Source organism: Liolophura sinensis, chromosome 1 (assembly GCF_032854445.1).
Source record: "Liolophura sinensis isolate JHLJ2023 chromosome 1, CUHK_Ljap_v2, whole genome shotgun sequence".
Taxonomy (NCBI): domain Eukaryota; kingdom Metazoa; phylum Mollusca; class Polyplacophora; order Chitonida; family Chitonidae; genus Liolophura; species Liolophura sinensis.
In genome coordinates this window covers 92,419,103-92,441,313 of record NC_088295.1, presented here as the reverse complement: position 1 = coordinate 92,441,313, position 22,211 = coordinate 92,419,103, and the positions used below count along the sequence as shown (strand labels likewise).

The window sequence follows — 22,211 nt, the reverse complement described above, 5'->3', positions numbered from 1 at the left end:
TTTTACCTGGCTTGTTTCTCTTGTCTTGGCTAACAGTGTTCATTTACTCACCTTTGTGTTTCTGTTCCATGTTTCACCTGGCATGGTTCTCTTGTCTTGTCTGACAGTGTTCATTTATTCACTTTTGTGTTTGTGTTTCATGCTTTACCTGGCATGGTTCTCTTGTCTTGTCTGACAGTGTTCATTTACTCACCTTTGTGTTTTTATCCCATGTTTACCTGGCATGGTTCTCTTGTCTTGTCTGACTGTTCATTTAATCACCTTTGTGTTTTTGTCCCATGTTTACCTGGCATTGTTCTCTTGTCTTGTCTGACAGTGTTCATTTAATCACCGTTGTGTTTCTGTTCCATGTTTTACCTGGCATGGTTCTTTTGTCTTGTCTGACAGTGTTCATTTACTCACTTTTGTGTTTCTGTCCCATGTTTACCTGGCATTGTTCTCTTGTCTTGTCTGACAGTGTTCATTTACTCACCTTTGTGTTTCTGTCCCATGTTTACCTGGCATTGTTCTCTTGTCTTGTCTGACAGTGTTCATTTACTCACCGTTGTGTTTCTGTTTCATGTTTTACCTATCATGGTTCTTTTGTCTTGTCTGACAGTGTTCATTTACTCACTTGTGTGTTTCTCTTCCATGTTTTACCTGGCATGGTTCTCTTGTCTTTTCTGACAGTGTTCATTTACTCACCTTTGTGTTTCTGTTCCATGTTTTACCTGGCAGGGTTCTCTTGTATTGTTTGACAGTGTTCATTTACTCACCTTTGTGTTTCTCTTCCATGTTTTACCTGGCAGGCTTCTCTTGTCTTCACAGTATCTGACAGTGTTCAATTACTCACCTTTGTGTTTCTGTTTTGCAGCACTGCACCCAAAGATGGAGGTCAGCAATTGGAGATGGTGGAGAACACCAGTAAGTACTTCTTACTTCCACAGGTTAAGGTCTGTGAGGAAATTTATGTAGAAAGTTACGGATAGATCTGAATGAAATTTTGATGGATCTGTATCTGTATCCAGGAGTGTATCCAGCAATTCTTTACCATTTCTAAATAGAACACAAATGCAGAGTATTGTATCTTCACACATTTTGAACATTTAGCTGTGGTTTGTATTCTCAGATATGTAGTCACCATCGTTGTAATATGTACAGACATTTCTGCTAATAATGACAATCCAAATATTGAGATTGTTAGAGTACATTCCTTCAGCTTCTTATCTTGTATACTACATGTCAGCTGTTATTGGATCAACCAGATGTAGTTACCTGGTTACACCTGCATATCTGTGAAGTAACAGGCTTACCTAGTCACGGAAAAGTGCTCTGCTAGGTTTCTTCTCACCATGATGCTGGCTGCTGTCATATGTAAAGTGAAATATTCTTAAGTACAGCAGAAAAAAACAGTCAAATAATGAAATAAATAAATAATAGAGGGGCTGTTTCTGTGTAAAGTTGATAGGAGTGTTAAACCAGGCTGTATTTCACAGCCCAGTGTACTACCTATCTACATACACAGTCCAGTGTACTACATATCTACATACAGACAGTCCAGTGTACTACATATCTACACTCACAGTCCAGTGTACCACATATCTACATACACAGTCCAGTGTACTACATATCTACATACACACAGTCCAGTGTACCACATATCTACATACACAGCCCAGCATACTACACATGTACAAGCACAGTCCAGTGTACTACCTATCTACACACACAGTCCACTGTACTACATATCTACACTCACAGTCCAGTGTACTACATATCTACACTCACAGTCTGGTGTACTACATATCTACACACGCAGTCCAGTATACTACATATCTACACACACAGTCCAGTGTACTACATATTACACACACAGTCCAGTGTACTACATATCTACACACACAGTCCAGTGTACTACATATTACACACACAGTCCAGTGTACTACATATTTACACACAGTCCAGTGTACTACATATTTACACACAGTCCTGTGTACTACCTATCTACACACACAGTCCTGTGTACTACATACCTACACACACAGTCCAGTGTACTACATATTACACACACAGTCCAGTGTACTACATATTTACACACAGTGTACTACATATCTACACACACAGTCCAGTGTTCTACATATCTACACACAGTCCTGTGCACTACATATCTACACACACAGTCCTGTGCACTACATATCTACACACACTGTCCAGTGTACTACATATTACACACACAGTCCAGTGTACTACATATTTACACACAGTCCAGTGTACTACAGATCTACACACACAGTTCAGTGTACTGCATATCTACATACACAGTCCAGTGTACTACCTATCTACACCCTCAGTCCAGTGTACTACCTATCTGCACACTCAGTCCAGTGTACTACCTATCTACACACTCAGTCCAGTGTACTACATATCTACACACACAGTCCAGTGTACTACACATCTACACACACAGTCCAGTGTACTACCTGTCTACACACACAGTCCAGTGTACTACACATCTACACCCTCAGTCCAGTGTACTACACATCTGCACACTCAGTTCAGTGTACTACCTATCTACACTCTCAGTCCAGTGTACTACATATCTACACACACAGTCCAGTGTACTACCTATCTACACACTCAGTCCAGTGTACTACCTATCTGCACACTCAGTCCACTGTACTACCTATCTGCACACTCAGTCCAGTGTACTACCTATCTGCACACTCAGTCCAGTGTACTACCTATCTACACACTCAGTCCAGTGTACTACCTATCTGCACACTCAGTCCAGCGTACTACATATCTACACACACAGTCCAGTGTACTACATATCTACACACACAGTCCAGTGTACTACATATCTACACACACAGTCCAGCGTACTACCTATCTACACACACAGTCATCTACACACACAGTCCAGCGTATTACATATCTACACACACAGTCCAGTGTACTACATATCTACACACACAGTCCAGCGTACTACCTATCTACACACACAGTCATCTACACACACAGTCCAGCGTATTACATATCTACACACACAGTCCATTGTACTACACATCTACACACACAGTCCAGCGTACTACACATCTGCACACACAGTCCAGTGTACTACCTATCTGCACACTCAGTCCAGTGTACTACCTATCTGCACACTCAGTCCAGTGTACTACCTATCTACACACACTGTACTACATATCTACACACACAGTCCAGTGTACTACATATCTACACACACAGTCCAGTGTACTACCTATCTACACACACAGTCCAGTGTACTACCTGTCTACACACACAGCCCAGTGTACCACATATCTACATACACAGTCCAGTGTACTACATATCTACATACACAGTCCTGTGTACTACACATCTACACACACAGTCCAGCATACTACACATCTACAAACACAGTCCAGTGTACTACCTATCTACACACACAGTCCACTGTACTACATATCTACACTCACAGTCCAGTGTACTACATATCTACACATACAGTCCGGTGTACTACATATCTACACACGCAGTCCAGTATCCTACATATCTACACGCACAGTCCAGTGTACTACATATTACACACACAGTCCAGTGTACTACATATTTACACACAGTCCAGTGTACTACATATTTACACACAGTCCTGTGTACTACCTATCTACACACACAGTCCTGTGTACTACATATCTACACACACAGTCCAGTGTACTACATATTACACACACAGTCCAGTGTACTACATATTTACACACAGTGTACTACATATCTACACACACAGTCCAGTGTTCTACATATCTACACACAGTCCTGTGTACTACATATATACACACACAGTCCAGTGTACTACATATCTACTCACACAGTCCAGTGTACTACATATTACACACTCAGTCCAGTGTACTACATATTTACACACAGTCCAGTGTACTACATATCTACACACACAGTCCAGTGTACTACATATCTGCACACACAGTCCAGTGTACTGCATATCTACATACACAGTCCAGTGTACTACCTATCTACACCCTCAGTCCAGTGCACTACCTATCTGCACACTCAGTCCATTGTACTACCTATCTACACACTCAGTCCAGTGTACTACATATCTACACACACAGTCCAGTGTACTACACATCTACACACACAGTCCAGTGTACTACCTATCTACACACACAGTCCAGTGTACTACAAATCTACACCCTCAGTCCAGTGTACTACCTATCTGCACACTCAGTCCAGTGTACTACCTATCTACACACTCAGTCCAGTGTACTACATATCTACACACACAGTCCAGTGTACTACACATCTACACACTCAGTCCAGCGTACTACATATCTACACACACAGTCCAGTGTACTACATATTACACACACAGTCCAGTGTACTACATATTTACACACAGTCCAGTGTACTACATATTTACACACAGTCCTGTGTACTACCTATCTACACACACAGTCCTGTGTACTACATACCTACACACACAGTCCAGTGTACTACATATTACACACACAGTCCAGTGTACTACATATTTACACACAGTGTACTACATATCTACACACACAGTCCAGTGTTCTACATATCTACACACAGTCCTGTGTACTACATATCTACACACACAGTCCAGTGTACTACATATCTACACACACAGGCCAGTGTACTACATATTACACACACAGTCCAGTGTACTACATATTTACACACAGTCCAGTGTACTACATATCTACACACTCAGTCCAGTGTACTACATATCTGCACACACAGTCCAGTGTACTGCATATCTACATACACAGTCCAGTGTACTACCTATCTACACCCTCAGTCCAGTGCACTACCTATCTGCACACTCAGTCCATTGTACTACCTATCTACACACTCAGTCCAGTGTACTACATATCTACACACACAGTCCAGTGTACTACACATCTACACACACAGTCCAGTGTACTACCTATCTACACACACAGTCCAGTCTACTACACATCTACACCCTCAGTCCAGTGTACTACCTATCTGCACACTCAGTCCAGTGTACTACCTATCTACACACTCAGTCCAGTGTACTACATATCTTCACACACAGTCCAGTGTACTACACATCTACACACTCAGTCCAGCGTACTACATATCTACACACACAGTCCAGTGTACTACACATCTACACACTCAGTCCAGTGTACTACCTATCTGCACACACAGTCCAGCGTACTACCTATCAGCACACACAGTCATCTACACACACATTCCAGCGTATTACATATCTACACACACAGTCCAGTGTACTACACATCTACACACACAGTCCAGTGTACTACCTATCTACACATTCAGTCCAGTGCTGCACACTCAGTCCAGTGTACTACCTATCTGCACACTCAGTCCAGTGTACTACCTATCTGCACACTCAGTCCAGTGTACTACCTATCTACACACTCAGTCCAGCGTACTACATATCTACACACACAGTCCAGTGTACTACACATCTACACACACAGTCCAGTGTACTACCTATCTGCACACACAGTCCAGTGTACTACCTATCTGCACACTCAGTCCAGTGTACTACCTATCTGCACACTCAGTCCAGTGTACTACATATCTACACACACAGTCCAGTGTACTACATATCTACACACACAGTCCAGCGTACTACCTATCTACACACACAGTCATCTACACACACAGTCCAGCGTATTACATATCTACACACACAGTCCATTGTACTACCTATCTACACTCTCAGTCCAGCGTACTACACATCTACACACACAGTCCAGTGTACTACCTATGTACACACACCGTCCAGCATACTACATATCTACACACACCGTCCAGCGTACTACATATCTACACACACAGTCCAGTGTACTACCTATCTACACACTCAGTCCAGTGTACTACCTATCTGCACACTCAGTCCAGTGTACTACATATCTGCACACACAGTCCAGTGTACTACCTATCTGCACACTCAGTCCAGTGTACTACCTATCTGCACACTCAGTCCAGCGTACTACATATCTGCACACTCAGTCCATTGTACTACACATCTACACACACAGTCCAGCGTACTACACATCTACACACACAGTCCATTGTACTACACATCTACACACACAGTCCAGCGTACTACACATCTACACACACAGTCCAGTGTACTACCTATCTGCACACTCAGTCCAGTGTACTTCCTATCTGCACACTCAGTCCAGTGTACTACCTATCTACTCACACAGTCCAGTGTACTACCTATCTGCACACACAGTCCAGTGTACTACCTATCTGCACACACAGTTCAGTGAACTACCTATCTGCACACTCAGTCCAGTGTACTACCTATCTACACACACTGTACAGTGTACTACCTATCTACACACACACAGTCCAGTGTACTACCTATCTGCACACTCAGTCCAGTGTACTACATATCTGCACACTCAGTCCAGTGTACTACCTATCTACACACACTGTACAGTGTACTACCTATCTATACACACACAGTCCAGTGTACTACCTATCTACACACCAAGTCCAGTGTACTACCTATCTACACACTCAGTCCAGTGTACTACCTATCTACACACACAGTCCAGTGTACTACCTATTTGCACACACAGTCCAGTGTACTACCTATCTGCACACACAGTTCAGTGTACTACCTATCTGCACACTCAGTCCAGTGTACTACCTATCTACACACTCAGTCCAGCGTACTACATATCTACACACACAGTCCAGTGTACTACACATCTACACACACAGTCCAGTGTACTACACATCTACACACACAGTCCAGTGTACTACCTATCTACACATTCAGTCCAGTGCTGCACACTCAGTCCAGTGTACTACCTATCTGCACACTCAGTCCAGTGTACTACCTATCTGCACACTCAGTCCAGTGTACTACCTATCTACACACTCAGTCCAGCGTACTACATATCTACACACACAGTCCAGTGTACTACACATCTACACACACAGTCCAGTGTACTACCTATCTGCACACACAGTCCAGTGTACTACCTATCTGCACACTCAGTCCAATGTACTACCTATCTGCACACTCAGTCCAGTGTACTACATATCTACACACACAGTCCAGTGTACTACATATCTACACACACAGTCCAGCGTACTACCTATCTACACACACAGTCATCTACACACACAGTCCAGCGTATTACATATCTACACACACAGTCCATTGTACTACCTATCTACACTCTCAGTCCAGCGTACTACACATCTACACACACAGTCCAGTGTACTACCTATCTACACACACAGTCCAGCATACTACATATCTACACACACCGTCCAGCGTACTACATATCTACACACACAGTCCAGTGTACTACCTATCTACACACTTAGTCCAGTGTACTACCTATCTGCACACTCAGTCCAGTGTACTACCTATCTGCACACACAGTCCAGTGTACTACCTATCTGCACACTCAGTCCAGTGTACTACCTATCTGCACACTCAGTCCAGTGTACTACATATCTGCACACTCAGTCCATTGTACTACACATCTACACACACAGTCCAGCGTACTACACATCTACACACACAGTCCATTGTACTACACATCTACACACACAGTCCAGCGTACTACACATCTACACACACAGTCCAGTGTACTACCTATCTGCACACTCAGTCCAGTGTACTTCCTATCTGCACACTCAGTCCAGTGTACTACCTATCTACTCACACAGTCCAGTGTACTACCTATCTGCACACTCAGTCCAGTGTACTACCTATCTGCACACACAGTTCAGTGTACTACCTATCTGCACACTCAGTCCAGTGTACTACCTATCTACACACACTGTACAGTGTACTACCTATCTACACACACACAGTCCAGTGTACTACCTATCTGCACACTCAGTCCAGTGTACTACCTATTTGCACACTCAGTCCAGTGTACTACCTATCTACACACACTGTACAGTGTACTACCTATCTATACACACAGTCCAGTGTACTACCTATCTACACACCAAGTCCAGTGTACTACCTATCTACACACTCAGTCCAGTGTACTACATATCTACACACACAGTCCAGTGTACTACCTATCTGCACACACAGTCCAGTGTACTACCTATCTGCACACACAGTTCAGTGTACTACCTATCTGCACACTCAGTCCAGTGTACTACCTATCTACACACACTGTATAGTGTACTACCTATCTACACACACACAGTCCAGTGTACTACCTATCTACACGCCAAGTCCAGTGTACTACCTATCTACACACTCAGTTCAGTGTAGCGCATCTACACACACAGTGCAGTGTACCACATATCTACACACACAATGCTGCATGTGCACACACAGTGCTGCATGCACACACACAATGCTTCATCTACACACACAATGCTGCATGTACACACACAATGCTGCATGTACTCACACAATGCTGCATCTACACACACATTGCTGAATGTACACACACATTGCTGCTTCTACACTTGATTTTTTTTAAGGCAGGAATGGTTCTGCATGAGAGATTTTATAGGATACCATCATTTGCTGTTAATAATGTTGTCCTCTGTTTTCAGTTGTGTTATTTGTTATCTTTCCAGCACCAATGTAGCACTACGTTAAACCCCAAACACTCACTCCAGCACCAGTGCATGATATTTACGATATCTCTTCTGTCACTTGTGTTATTTGTTATCTCTCCTCCACCAGTGTATGATATTTACTATATCTCTTCCCTCACATGTGTTATTTGTTATCTCTCTCCACCAGTGTATGCTTCTGTTGATCCCAAAACAAAGTCCCAGAAAAATGGAGCCACAAAGCCTAAAAAAGGTGAGTCAAAATATACAAAGAAATTTTTCTGTAGTTCGAAGAGTAGTACATGTGTGCAAAATTGTTTTGTTTTCTGTATAGGAGATGAGTAATAATGGAAGTATCTGTAAGCTGAGTATTATATTAGCCAACTTTGATCAGCACAAACATTACTGGCCTCAGTGCTCAAGAAGTTTTCACCTGTACAATTGTGGTCAGGATTATGTACGGAGGACGTTGGGTTGTCTTCAGTAGCTAATTACACAGCTGACATTGTGCTCCATTTTGTCTTCAGTAGCTAATTACACACCTGACATTGGGCCCCTATTTAAACACCTGACAATTGGCTCCATTTTTTTTCTACAGTAGCTAATTACACAGCTGACATTGGGCTCCATTTTGTCTTCAGTAGCTATTTACACACCTGACATTGGGCTCCATTTTTTTTCTACAGTAGCTAATTACACAGCTGACATTGGGCTCCATTTTGTCTTCAGTAGATAATTACAGACCTGACAAATCTGTCTGTGATAAGCAATGACAGATTCAAACATGCCACCTTATTGGTCATTGGCTAGGGAACTTTCACTGCAGCCAACTTCAGACTTCTGCTACACTCCTCTGTATACCACACCCATCTGAAGAGCCAGTTTTGTCACTAATGGTGGATACTGTTATGGAAGGAAATGTTACATAGTAACATCAGTAACCACAAGCGCTGGTACATGTATTAGTAAACACAAGTGCTGGTACATGTACTATTAACCACAAGTGCTGGTACCCGTATTAGTAACCACAAGTGCTGGTACATGTATTAATAACCACAAGTGCTGGTACATGTAGTAGTAACCACAAGCGCTGGTACATGTATTAGTAACCACAAGCGCTGGTACATGTATTAGTAACCACAAGTGCTGGTACATGTATTAGTAACCACAAGTGCTGGTACATGTAGTAGTAACCACAAGCGCTGGTACATGTATTAGTAACCACAAGCGCTGGTACATGTATTAATAACCACAAGTGCTGGTACATGTAGTAGTAACCACAAGTGCTGGTACCTGTATTAGTAACCACAAGTGCTGGTACATGTATTAATAACCACAAGTGCTGGTACATGTATTAGTAACCACAAGTGCTGGTACCTGTATTAGTAACCACAAGTGCTGGTACATGTATTAATAACCACAAGTGCTGGTACATGTAGTAGTAACCACAAGCGCTGGTACATGTATTAGTAACCACAAGCGCTGGTACATGTATTAGTAACCACAAGTGCTGGTACATGTATTAATAACCACAAGTGCTGGTACATGTATTAGTAACCACAAGCACTGGTACATGTATTAGTAAACACAAGTGCTGGTACATGTACTATTAACCACAAGTGCTGGTACCTGTATTAGTAACCACAAGTGCTGGTACATGTATTAATAACCACAAGTGCTGGTACATGTAGTAGTAACCACAAGCGCTGGTACATGTAGTAGTAACCACAAGCGCTGGTACATGTATTAGTAACCACAAGTGCTGGTACATGTATTAGTAACCACAAGTGCTGGTACATGTATTAGTAACCACAAGCGCCGGTACATGTATTAGTAACCACAAGCGCTGGTACATGTATTAATAACCACAAATGCTGGTACATGTAGTAGTAACCACAAGTGCTGGTACATGTATTAGTAACCACAAGCGCTGGTACATGTATTAATAACCACAAATGCTGGTACATGTGGTAGTAACCACAAGTGCTGGTACCTGTATTAGTGACCACAAGTGCTGGTACATGTATTAATAACCACAAGTGCTGGTACATGTATTAGTAACCACAAGTGCTGGTACATGTATTAGTAACCACAAGCGCTGGTACATGTATTAGTAACCACAAGCGCTGGTACATGTATTAGTAACCACAAGCGCTGGTACATGTATTAGTAACCACAAGTGCTGGTACATGTATTAGTAACCACAAGCGCTGGTACATGTATTAGTAACCACAAGTGCTGGTACATGTAGTAGTAACCACAAGCGCTGGTACATGTATTAGTAACCACAAGTGCTGGTACATGTATTAGTAACCACAAGTGCTGCTACATGTATTAGTAACCACAAGCGCTGGTACATGTATTAGTAACCACAAGTGCTGGTACATGTATTAGTAACCACAAGTGCTGGTACATGTATTAGTAACCACAAGCGCTGGTACATGTATTAATAACCACAAGTGCTGGTACATGTATTTGTAACCACAAGCGCTGGTACATGTATTAGTAACCACAAGCGCTGGTGCATGTATTAGTAACCACAAGCGCTGGTACATGTATTAGTAACCAAATGTACTTGTACATTGTACAGATAAGTACCACATGTGGTGCACACATGTTCACATGACAGACAGTCACATTAGGTTACTGGTGGCCAATTATCATATGTCACTAATTTTTGTCAGTACCATTTTGTCGAGCAGACAGTAGTGTTCATTAACAATACCTTTATGAAATTGTCCTTCTTTATGCACTGAAGCTCCTGGAGATTTGAATGATGTGGTAAGTTTGACAAAATCTTGCCTTGCCTTTTGTTTAGGTATTTTGTGTCTTTTGTGTTTGGAATAAGGAAGGATTTCGTGGATTATTCAGAGCTTTATGATGTATTTGTGTTCAGCATGTGATGTGTTTATACTAAGGATCTTGCTACTCATGCCATGACATGTTCTAGTACAGATTGTTTTTGTTTGGAAGTGTTTTTATCGACAAAGAAACATTAGAGCCCAAGCCCAGTGTTGTGAATCTGTGAGCTCTGACCTCTCACTTCCTTGTGTTGTCATGCTTACCTGTGGCCAGTCAGTTTGCCACATTCATGTAGTTCAGCTAATTTGTGCCATTATGAAAACTTGCTGAAGCAGATGTTTGTATCTGGTTCCTGATTTTGGTTCACTTCCTGTATTATTTGCAGTCTGGGATTCAGTGTTTACACTGGATTGACGAGAACATAAAATATAGTACTGGTTTAAATTCAGGCCATTGAGATCCAGGCGTATTCGCCAGGGAAAAAGTGACAATTCATTGATACATAAAATAGGAGTGTATTTTTTTTCTCAAATTTGTAATATTTCTATGTAAGAATCATAATAGTAAATACTCTATGGGCTAATTCACTATTTGTGGGTCTGTTAATTTTCTCAATACCGGTAACTGATTTTCACAGAAAATTTCGTGTAATCTGTACCTTAAATCAGATCAGACTTCGTTTTGAACTGCTGTTGTTGATTAAAATCTTTGTTTATACTGACAAGTAAGGATAATATTTCAAGAGAATTTTGGTAATGATCAGAACATTCATCTGGATGCACTATTCAAATTAGATTCTACATGTAATATTCATGTAAGGTGGTTTATGTTTTTCAATTTTCCCAGTTGTTTTTCTTTCCTCTTTAGACCATTTTTGACATGTCCTTTTACAGACAGAGTTACAAGTACATATTCCATAATTAAGCCATAAGTGCATGACCATTCTGTCTTGATTCATGATTATTGAATATTTTTTAAAAGTGATGTCAAGACCAATTGCTCATGTTGTTAGTTTCAGTTGAATGTAGACTGATGCCCTATGTTGTATAAAGCTTTCTGAGCAGGTTTTCCTTCACACTTTACTGCACTGGTGTCCTGACATACAACAACTGCTGTTTGCGCTGATTATTAGTTTGCAATATCTGGGAGGTCAGCTTGAGTTCATAAATAGGCAGTGGTAATTACTTTAATCAATGACGAATAATAAAGTACAAAATATTAAATTTTAGTGTCTCAAACGGTCCGTCAAAACAAAAAAAGAATCAGTTTCAGTTAAAAGAAAAACTCAATTTCAGTAAGAAAGTGATGGTCAGTACATGAATAAATGACTTTTATGAACCTCTGGAAATACATGCTTGATCTGATTTAATAACTTCTTTTGGATGGCAGCCAACATCAGACATTTTCCCATTTTTATTTCTACAAATGTATAATAGCTATTTCAGTGTTGCTTCACACATTCAGTTGTACAAAGGCCTTCCATGTCCCTGTACCATGGCAAAGTTATGCCTTCTCTTCTTGTTGCCATGCTCAATCCCTGCATGGAGCACCTGCTTGAAAATGACTAACAATACCTGTACTGCTCTCCAATGTTAACTTTATGTTTGTGTATGTATCTGATTTACAGGGAAACCAGTGACACCTGCCAAACCTTCCAAACCTGCCAAGACCCAGGTGCCCATTGATGGTAAGGGACAGAGCTCTGTACAGACTTGGCCACTAAAGGACTGCTGACGTGGTTTATGGAATAGCACGAGAACATGGTTGTTTTTGGAATAGCACAAGAACATGGTTGTATGAAAATTAAAACAAGCAGATTGCATACATTTTGTTTTTGCTTAAAATGGGATCCTGGTAATAAGATAGTTTTGGTAATAAATTGTGACATACATGACTGCCTGAGGGAATGACTGCCTCAGTGGTAGGCTTAGGTCAGGTGACATACATGACTGCCTGAGGGAATGACTGCCTCAGTGGTAGGCTTAGGTCAGGTGACATACATGACTGCCTGAGGGAATGACTGCCTCAGTGGTAAGCTAAGGTCAGGTGACATACATGACTGCCTGAGGGAATGACTGCCTCAGTGGTAGGCTTAGGTCAGGTCATTGTTAAGTTTGGTAATAAATTGTGACATACATCACTGCCTGAGGGATTGACTGCCTCAGTGGTAGGCTTAGGTCGGGTGACATACATGACTGCCTGAGGGAATGACTGCCTCAGTGGTAAGCTTAGGTCAGGTGACATACATGACTGCCTGAGGGAATGACTGCCTCAGTGGTAGGCTTAGGTCAGTTGACATACATGACTGCCTGAGGGAATGACTGCGTCACTGGTAAGCTTAGGCCAGGTGACATACATGACTGCCTGAGGGAATGACTGCCTCAGTGGTAAGCTTAGGTCAGGTGACATACATGACTGCCTGAGGGAATGACTGCCTCAGTGGTAGGCTTAGGTCAGGTGACATACATGACTGCCTGAGGGAATGACTGCCTCAGTGGTAGGCTTAGGTCAGGTGACATACATGACTGCCTGAGGGAATGACTGCCTCAGTGGTAGGCTTAGGTCAGGTGACATACATGACTGCCTGAGGGAATGACTGCCTCAGTTGTAAGCTAAGGTCAGGTGACATACATGACTGCCTGAAGGAATGACTGCCTCAGTGGTAGGCTTAGGTCAGGTCATTGTTAAGTTTGGTAATAAATTGTGACATACATCACTGCCTGAGGGAATGACTGCCTCAGTGGTAGGCTTAAGTCAGGGAACATACATGACTGCCTGAGGGAATGACTGCCTCAGTGGTAGGCTTAGGTTAGGTCATTGTTAAGTTTGGTAATAAATTGTGACATACATGACTGCCTGAGGGAATGACTGCCTCAGTGGTAAGCTAAGGTCAGGTCAGTGTTAATTTTGGTAATAAATTGTGACATACATCACTGCCTGAGGGAATGACTGCCTCAGTGGTATGCTTAGGTCAGGTCAGTGTTAAGTTTGGTAATAAATTGTGACATACATCACTGCATGAGGGAATGATTGCCTCAGTGGTAGGCTTTGGTCAGGTCATTGTTAAGTTTGGTAATAAATTGTGACATACATCACTGCCTGAGGGAATGACTGCCTCAGTGGTAGGCTTAGATCTAGTCAACTTTTGATGTCATAAGAAGTATGATCAGATTGAAAATGTAACAGTAAAATACTCAAAATGACTGACACTTCACTATGACTGACACTTCACTGACCGAGACTTCAGTATGACTGAGACTTCAGTATGACTGAGACTTCATTATGACCGAGACTTCATCATGACCAAGACTTCACCATGACGTAAAGATGTTCAATTCGTAATCATTGTAGGTTAAGTAACCATGGCTACCTCCATTTATGTGGTCAACATGTGCAGCCTTGGAGTTTAACACTTTAACAGCCCTCATATATTATTCATTATGTAGACAATTTAAATGTATGAATCAGGCATTTAGCTTCACAAATGAAGTGGTTGAAAGTTGTTTACATGTAGGTATGTAATTTACTTTCAGACTCGTATGAAGTGACTGACTTTACCAACACAGCCTCAGGTACCAACAACAACAACCCTACTGTAGCACGGGTGAGTCAGAGGCATATACACCACTATCTGTTTGAGTGATGGGTGACTGTTATAAAGTGTAAACACAACAGTGTCAGCTCAGAGGGATGTGTGACCGTTACAAGGTGTAAACACAACAATGTAGTTCTGAGTGATGTTTGGCTGTCACAAGGTGTATACCAACAGTGCAGTTCTGAGTGATGGGTGACTGTTACAAGGTGTATACCAACAGTGCAGTCCTGAGTGATGGGTGACTGTTACAAGGTGTATACCAACAGTGTAGTCCTGAGTGATGGGTGACTGTTACAAGGTGTATACCAACAGTGCAGTCCTGAGTGATGGGTGACTGTTACAAGGTGTATACCAACAATGTAGTCCTGAGTGATACTGTAGCACGGGTGAGTCAAAGGCATATACACCACTGTCTGTTTGAGTTATAGGTGACTGTTATAAAGGTACATCTCTGAGTAATGTGTGAGTGTTACAAGGTGTAAACAACATTGCAGTTCTGAGTGATGTGTGACTGTTACAATGTGTAAACACAACATTGCCTCTCTGAGTGATGTGTGACGGTTACAGGGTCTAAACAGCATTGCAGTTCTGAGTGATGTGTGACTGTTACAATGTGTAAACACAACATTGCCTCTCTGAGTGATGTGTGACTGTTACAGGGTCTAAACAGCATTGCAGCTCTGAGTGATGTGTGACTGTTACAAGGTGTAAACACAACACTGCAGTTCAGAGTGATGTGTGACTGTTACAACGTGTAAACACAACATTGCAGCTCTGAGTGATGTGTGACTGTTACAAGGACAGCTGTCGTAACATGCATGTGTGAAGCATGCCCTAGGCTAAGTAGCTGATGTTCTGGCCCGGTTTGCTGGACAACTGGCGTAACATGCAGTGTGTGAAACATGTCCTGGGCTAAGTAGGTTATGTTCTGACCAGGTTTGCTGTACAGCTGTCATTGCATGCAGTGTATGAAACATGCCCTAGACTTGTTACATGTAGGTGAGGTTCTAGGGGAAATGGAATATTAAGTGTGACCTGAACACTTACACAACCTTGACAACTCTTTTGCCTAAAAACTTTGTTTACTGATCTGTTTCAGACCCAGCAACTGAATTACCCGGAAGTGTCATTTGAAAACAAGAAGAAGACACCTAAAACTGATCCCGCGGCTTCTCCAACTGAATACGCCAGCATCAGATTCAGAAAGCCCTAGGGTTTGATGTCTGCAGTAAAGTTACCTGTTCTCAGGTACAAACCATTCCATACAAGTCTCAGCTTAAGTAGTACATTCTCGCTTCACTAGTGCAGTTGTACTGCAGGATACACATTTACCTGTACTTCAGATTTGTCACATTGTATTTATGTGTAGCACCTGAGTTGATGACATTACTTTGTTAAAGGTGTCTGACTCTAAGACTATTGATTTATGTATGCATCACTATCCAAGATCTTAAGGCAATTTTTAAGCATTTTTCTTACTTTTGTATAATATTGAAAGCATATTATTTTCATTATTTTTTACAAGTGTCCATTGTGCACTTAATGTTTTCTGGTGCTAATGTGGTTTCACCTTGTACTTCATACGTTGACCTGTAACATAATGAGACCACTGTTTACGTGCACAGGTGGGATACATATATGGCGTGTTGGATATCTAGTGGGGTAAGGACTACTGTACCACGTTACAACACCAGTGTGTTCTCAGCTGACGCCAGACTCAGAGAAGGCAGTGGTGTGACTGGTCTCCTGGTGCACATGTAGGCTACATGTATGGCATGTTGGATATCTAGTGTGGTAAGGACTACTGTACCACGTTACAACACCAGTGTGTTCTCGGCTGATGACAGACTCAGGGGAGGCAGTGGTGTGACTGGTCTCTTCGTGCACATGTAGGGTACATGTATGGCATGTTGGATATCTAGTGTGGTAAGGACTACTGTACCACGTTACAACGCCTGTGTGTTCTCCGCTGACCCCAGTCTCAGGGGAGGCAGTGGTGTGACTGGTCTCCTCATGCACATGTAGGCTACATGTATGGCATGTTGGATATCTAGTGTGGTAAGGACTACTGTACCACGTTACAACACCAGCGTGTTCTAGGCTGACCCCAGACTCAGGGGAGGCAGTGGTGTGACTGGTCTCCTGGTGCACATGTAGGCTACATGTATGGCATGTTGGATATCTAGTGTGGTAAGGACTACTGTACCACGTTACAACACCAGCGTGTTCTAGGCTGACCCCAGACTCAGGGGAGGCAGTGGTGTGACTGGTCTCCTGGTGCACATGTAGGCTACATGTATGGCATGTTGGATATCTAGTGTGGTAAGGACTACTGTACCACGTTACAACGCCTGTGTGTTCTCGGCTGACCCCAGTCTCAGGGGAGGCAGTGGTGTGACTGGTCTCCTGGTGCACATGTAGGGTACATGTATGGCATGTTGGATATCTAGTGTGGTAAGGACTACTGTACCACGTTACAACACCAGTGTGTTCTCGGCTGACCCCAGTCTCAGGGGAGGCAGTGGTGTGACTGGTCTCTTCGTGCACATGTAGGGTACATATATGGCATGTTGGATATCTAGTGTGGTAAGGACTACTGTACCACGTTACAACACCAGTGTGTTCTACAACGCCTGTGTGTTCTCGGCTGATGACAGACTCAGGGGAGGCAGTGGTGTGACTAGTTTCCTCAAGTATGTGTTGAACACCTCTATTAAGTGCCTACCAGGGAATAAATAGAACACATCCTAAATGTGACAGAGGAGTAGGTCTTTCAGTTAAATATGACAAAACTGACTGCCCTACAATTTGGTCACCATTATCACGTAACCTTAAAGGACTAAGCATGTAATGGGCAAAATTTTTCCAAATGTCAGAAAACTTCATTTCACTACAATGTAAGAACAAAAGTAAAAGCAAAGAATGTAGTCCACTAGCCTGCAAACTAGAACTACAAAAGTCTGAGGAGAGTTTGGCAGTCTGATTTTAGCAGTGTTTTTTTTTTTTTGGACATTATGTAAACAGTGTATGGAGATGGAGGGCTGTACCGGTACACTTCAGAGGCTCAGGATGGAGGTGTCAGTCTCCATGTATCTGTCATATTTACATGGTAGTTTTATGGCAGCTCTGGATGGAGGTGTCAGTCTCCATGTATCTGTCATATTTACATGGTAGTTTTATGGCAGCTCTGGATGGAGGTGTCAGTCTCCATGTATCTGTGGTTTTTACATGGTAGTTTTATGGCAGCTTTGGACGAAGGTGTCAGTCTCCATGTATCTGTGGTTTTTACATGGTAGTTTTATGGCAGCTTTGGACGAAGGTGTCAGTCTCCATGTATCTGTCATATTTACATGGTAGTTTTATGGCAGCTTTGGACGAAGGTGTCAGTCTCCATGTGTCTGTCATATTTACATGGTAGTTTTATGGCAGCTTTGGACGAAGGTGTCAGTCTCCATGTATCTGTCATATTTACATGGTAGTTTTATGGCAGCTCTGGATGGAGGTGTCAGTCTCCATGTATCTGTGGTTTTTACATGGTAGTTTTATGGCAGCTTTGGACGAAGGTGTCAGTCTCCATGTATCTGTCATATTTACATGGTAGTTTTATGGCAGCTTTGGACGAAGGTGTCAGTCTCCATGTGTCTGTCATATTTACATGGTAGTTTTATGGCAGCTTTGGACGAAGGTGTCAGTCTCCATGTATCTGTCATATTTACATGGTAGTTTTATGGCAGCTTTGGACGAAGGTGTCAGTCTCCATGTATCTGTCATATTTACATGGTAGTTTTATGGCAGCTTTGGACGAAGGTGTCAGTCTCCATGTGTCTGTCATATTTACATGGTAGTTTTATGGCAGCTTTGGACGAAGGTGTCAGTCTCCATGTATCTGTCATATTTACATGGTAGTTTTATGGCAGCTTTGGACGAAGGTGTCAGTCTCCATGTGTCTGTCATATTTACATGGTAGTTTTATGGCAGCTCTAGATGGAGGTGTCAGTCTCCATGTATCTGTGGTTTTTACATGGTAGTTTTATGGGCAAATTAACGTTGAAAAAGAAATACCAACAAAACCTTCAATATTGAGTGGTGCTGAAGATGTTTATTTTGTTATTGTTTTAATTATTCATGATGGCATACATGTAGTCCTACCATGTAGGCCATAGGAGCTTTCATGTATGTTATCTCTATAAACAGAGGTGCCTTTTGCTGCCCCAGATCTGGAATGAGTTGTAAATTTATAGATGGCAGTGAATTTAGTGTTGTACCATTGCTTTTTATTCTCTATTGTATCCTGTGTAGTAATTTTCACAGTTTGGAGGAGTGAATTTTACATGAGAGCTACAAGAGACTATGAACTTTAGTTTTGCACATGTTATCCCAAGGAGGATAGCAGTAAAGGTAGGGGGAGATAAATCATAATGGTCAGTTTGCCATATAAATTTCAGTGATTGGGTGACTATTTATGCTTTTGCACTGTGCTAAGCTTATTGGTGGATCGGCAAGATATTGGAGATAGGAAATCACAGGTTAAGTTTAATATGAGCTCTACAAGTTGCTGTCTGTCTGTCTGTTTGTCCGGCTATTTGTTTGTCTGTCTATCCATCAAATTGGCCGTTCACAGTATGAGGGGCGAGTACAAGACAGCGTTGATTTTATGCTGGATGTTTCAGCTATTGTGAATCTGCGATTGTTGTGTGATGCAGCACATCTTTCTAGAAGTAGTCGGAGTAAAAACATCATAATATTTTTGCTGGTATTTGAGAGAGCAAGCTCTGATCTGTCTGTGCAATTGAACTTGACTATGAGTATACAACGTACAATATACACAGTATTACTATCATCACTTCAGTCGGTGTCCATGCCTGCAGTGGGACAGATTAACCTTGATTAAGAAGCATAGCATTATACCAGATGTAGCATGCCCTCTCGTCAAGTCCAGTGTGTGTGGTGTATCCAGACTTATTATCTGAAGCTAATGAAGTATAGGATGAATGAAATGCATGTATATTTGTTATCAGCAGAACAGTTCATTAAAGAAATACCAAATAGCTTTATGTTGTCTGTATTTTTAAATATATATTTTGAATGTCACCGTTACTTGTATATAATCTGTTTTTTGCCCTGTTGACTTCTTGTGGTCTATATTTATCCAGAACTCATTCTACCTGTGTATTATCTGTGGTCTAAAATTGTCTTGTGTAGATTTCTGTAACTGTACATGTCACAGTATATACCTGTATATTATGATAAACCCAAGGCTGGTTTTACCTTGTATACTTCAGTGATTGGAAATTGCATGGTTGTCTTTGCATAAATATACTGCTTGGCCCTTGTACATGCAGATTCCGTTAGGTTGTGTAGTAGCCTACCAAAGGGTTGTATGCTTGGATGATTGAACGTGACAGGGTTGTGGTCATGCAATGATACATGTACATTCAGGGGCTTTCTTGCCTCATTAGACAGTTTACTGTTTATATAATTAATTGTTATGAGATCCTGTGCACTGTGATGAGTGGCAGACAGATAAGCCAGGAACTTGGCAGGGCTTTTGTCGTGTGCAGAAGCTGGAAATACATTATTCCTTGAAGACATTTCTGTAAAGATTTAGTCTTATCAAGGGGAGATAACTGTCATCCTTAGCTTGACATCCATGTCTATGACAGCCCGCCACAGAAGAGAGCAAAGTGCTGAGTGATTGACCAGAGGAGGTCGTTGGCTCAGTCAAGAAGTTAAATGCAGAGGATAAGCATTTGTCTTACAGATCGCCGTGAAGCAGGTCATGTCTGGTCACAAGGATTATCGGAGGAAAAATGGCCGACTCGGATGATGCGGTAGAGCGGAATTTACTCCTAATTTTATTGTTAAAACAGAGACGTTGTCGTTTACGAGCTCCTTGCTACCAAAAAATGGATCTGTTCACTAATAGTTCATAATTTGAGATGCCATTTTGAACGAACCGCGTGAAAAAGTCACATAATTTATTAGCGCATTTCCATTGGTCTGTTTATGTATCTGTGTGAGCTGGTGGCTTACATTTCCTGCACAAAGTGAGGTTTTTCTCTGGCCTGCCTGAAAATATCAAACAGGGTAGATACTGGACTCGTATCTAGGTTTAGAGGTTTAGTTACTGGTGGTTAATAGCTGAACATTTGGCTCTTGTCTGTGGCGGGCTTCAGAGGCCCAAAAGTAAGAACAGCAGTTGCTCTACTGTCACTGTGATATGGTTTTACATGTACATTAAATTTATCCGTGATAAATTACTTTAATGAAATTTTTATATGAGCATATGTATAATAAGTCATTGTTGTTTTCTGAAGACCATTGAAATATTTAACTTTGTATAAAATTGAATTTGATCAGGAAAACCATAAGTGGCTTTATTTTCAAAAGGATATGATGTGATTAAGATAGTGGCCATTTTAGGACATTGCCCAGAGCTAACATTTTTCTGTTCTTGGTGCTCCTTGTATTTAATGACACAGCGGTATGTGTGAGGAGATGAGTGGGTGTAACTTGCAGCCATAATTCCATTAGCCATGAGGAGACATTTGACAGGTTAACCTACTGAACGTCGTACAGTTTCTGACTGACTGAATGAATTGGGCATTGTGTGTGGGCAGTTATCACCTGAGGTATGTGAATGAATTGGGCATTGTGTGTGGGCAGTTATCACCTGAGGTATGTGAATGAATTGGGCATTGTGTGTGGGCAGTTATCACCTGAGGCATACCAGGAGGAGTTTAGCAATGTGTGTGTTCTTGTGATATTACAGGCATTAATAGAGTGAAAGTTTTCAGGATGTATCCAGAATTTAACGCTCTTTGTGGAAATTATAGACAGGTTATTAAATTTGGCTTCAAATTTAGTCATTTCCTGATTTGTAGTCAGTGTTTTTTATTCATGTGTGCATTACAAGGATAAGAACCTTGCTATGTGATAACAAATTAATATCTTTTACAGCAGAGGTGGATTGCCTCGTCTTGACAGAATCTGATGAGATCTGGTCTAGAAAGTGACATAATGCTTAAATTTAACTTAACCAGTGGCATGAAGTACATTGTAGATTTACCTTTATCACAGGGCATAAACCACCTGTAATGTACAGGTTTACATTACTGGTCTCAAGGTAATAGGAAGATAAACTATAGCATTATATTAACTGGTATACTTGGAGGAATAAGGGCATGTGTTGGTCATGTAATATATGGACCGTTATTCCAGTAGGGAAGAATAACTATTC

At 41.7% G+C, this 22,211-nt stretch overlaps 1 protein-coding gene across 2 annotated transcripts in view; it reads left to right on the top strand.

The window, feature by feature from the left end:
- The window catches only part of LOC135481897 (uncharacterized), a 49,113-nt gene extending 32,395 nt beyond the window's left edge, over positions 1-16,718 (top strand). Inside the window, exons 6-11 of one of the 2 annotated variants that reach the window (XR_010446192.1) lie at positions 854-903; positions 8,765-8,827; positions 11,333-11,355; positions 13,004-13,063; positions 14,910-14,980; positions 16,071-16,087. Coding sequence is in view for 1 of the 2 variants with exons in the window: in XM_064761664.1 (XP_064617734.1) it covers positions 854-903; positions 8,765-8,827; positions 13,004-13,063; positions 14,910-14,980; positions 16,071-16,184 (358 nt within the window). In the remaining variant the exon portion in view is untranslated. Of the gene's footprint in view, positions 1-853; positions 904-8,764; positions 8,828-11,332; positions 11,356-13,003; positions 13,064-14,909; positions 14,981-16,070; positions 16,220-16,596 lie in introns of those variants that run through there. The other variant, XM_064761664.1, reaches the window with a different exon arrangement.
- The last annotated feature ends 5,493 nt before the right edge of the window (positions 16,719-22,211 follow it).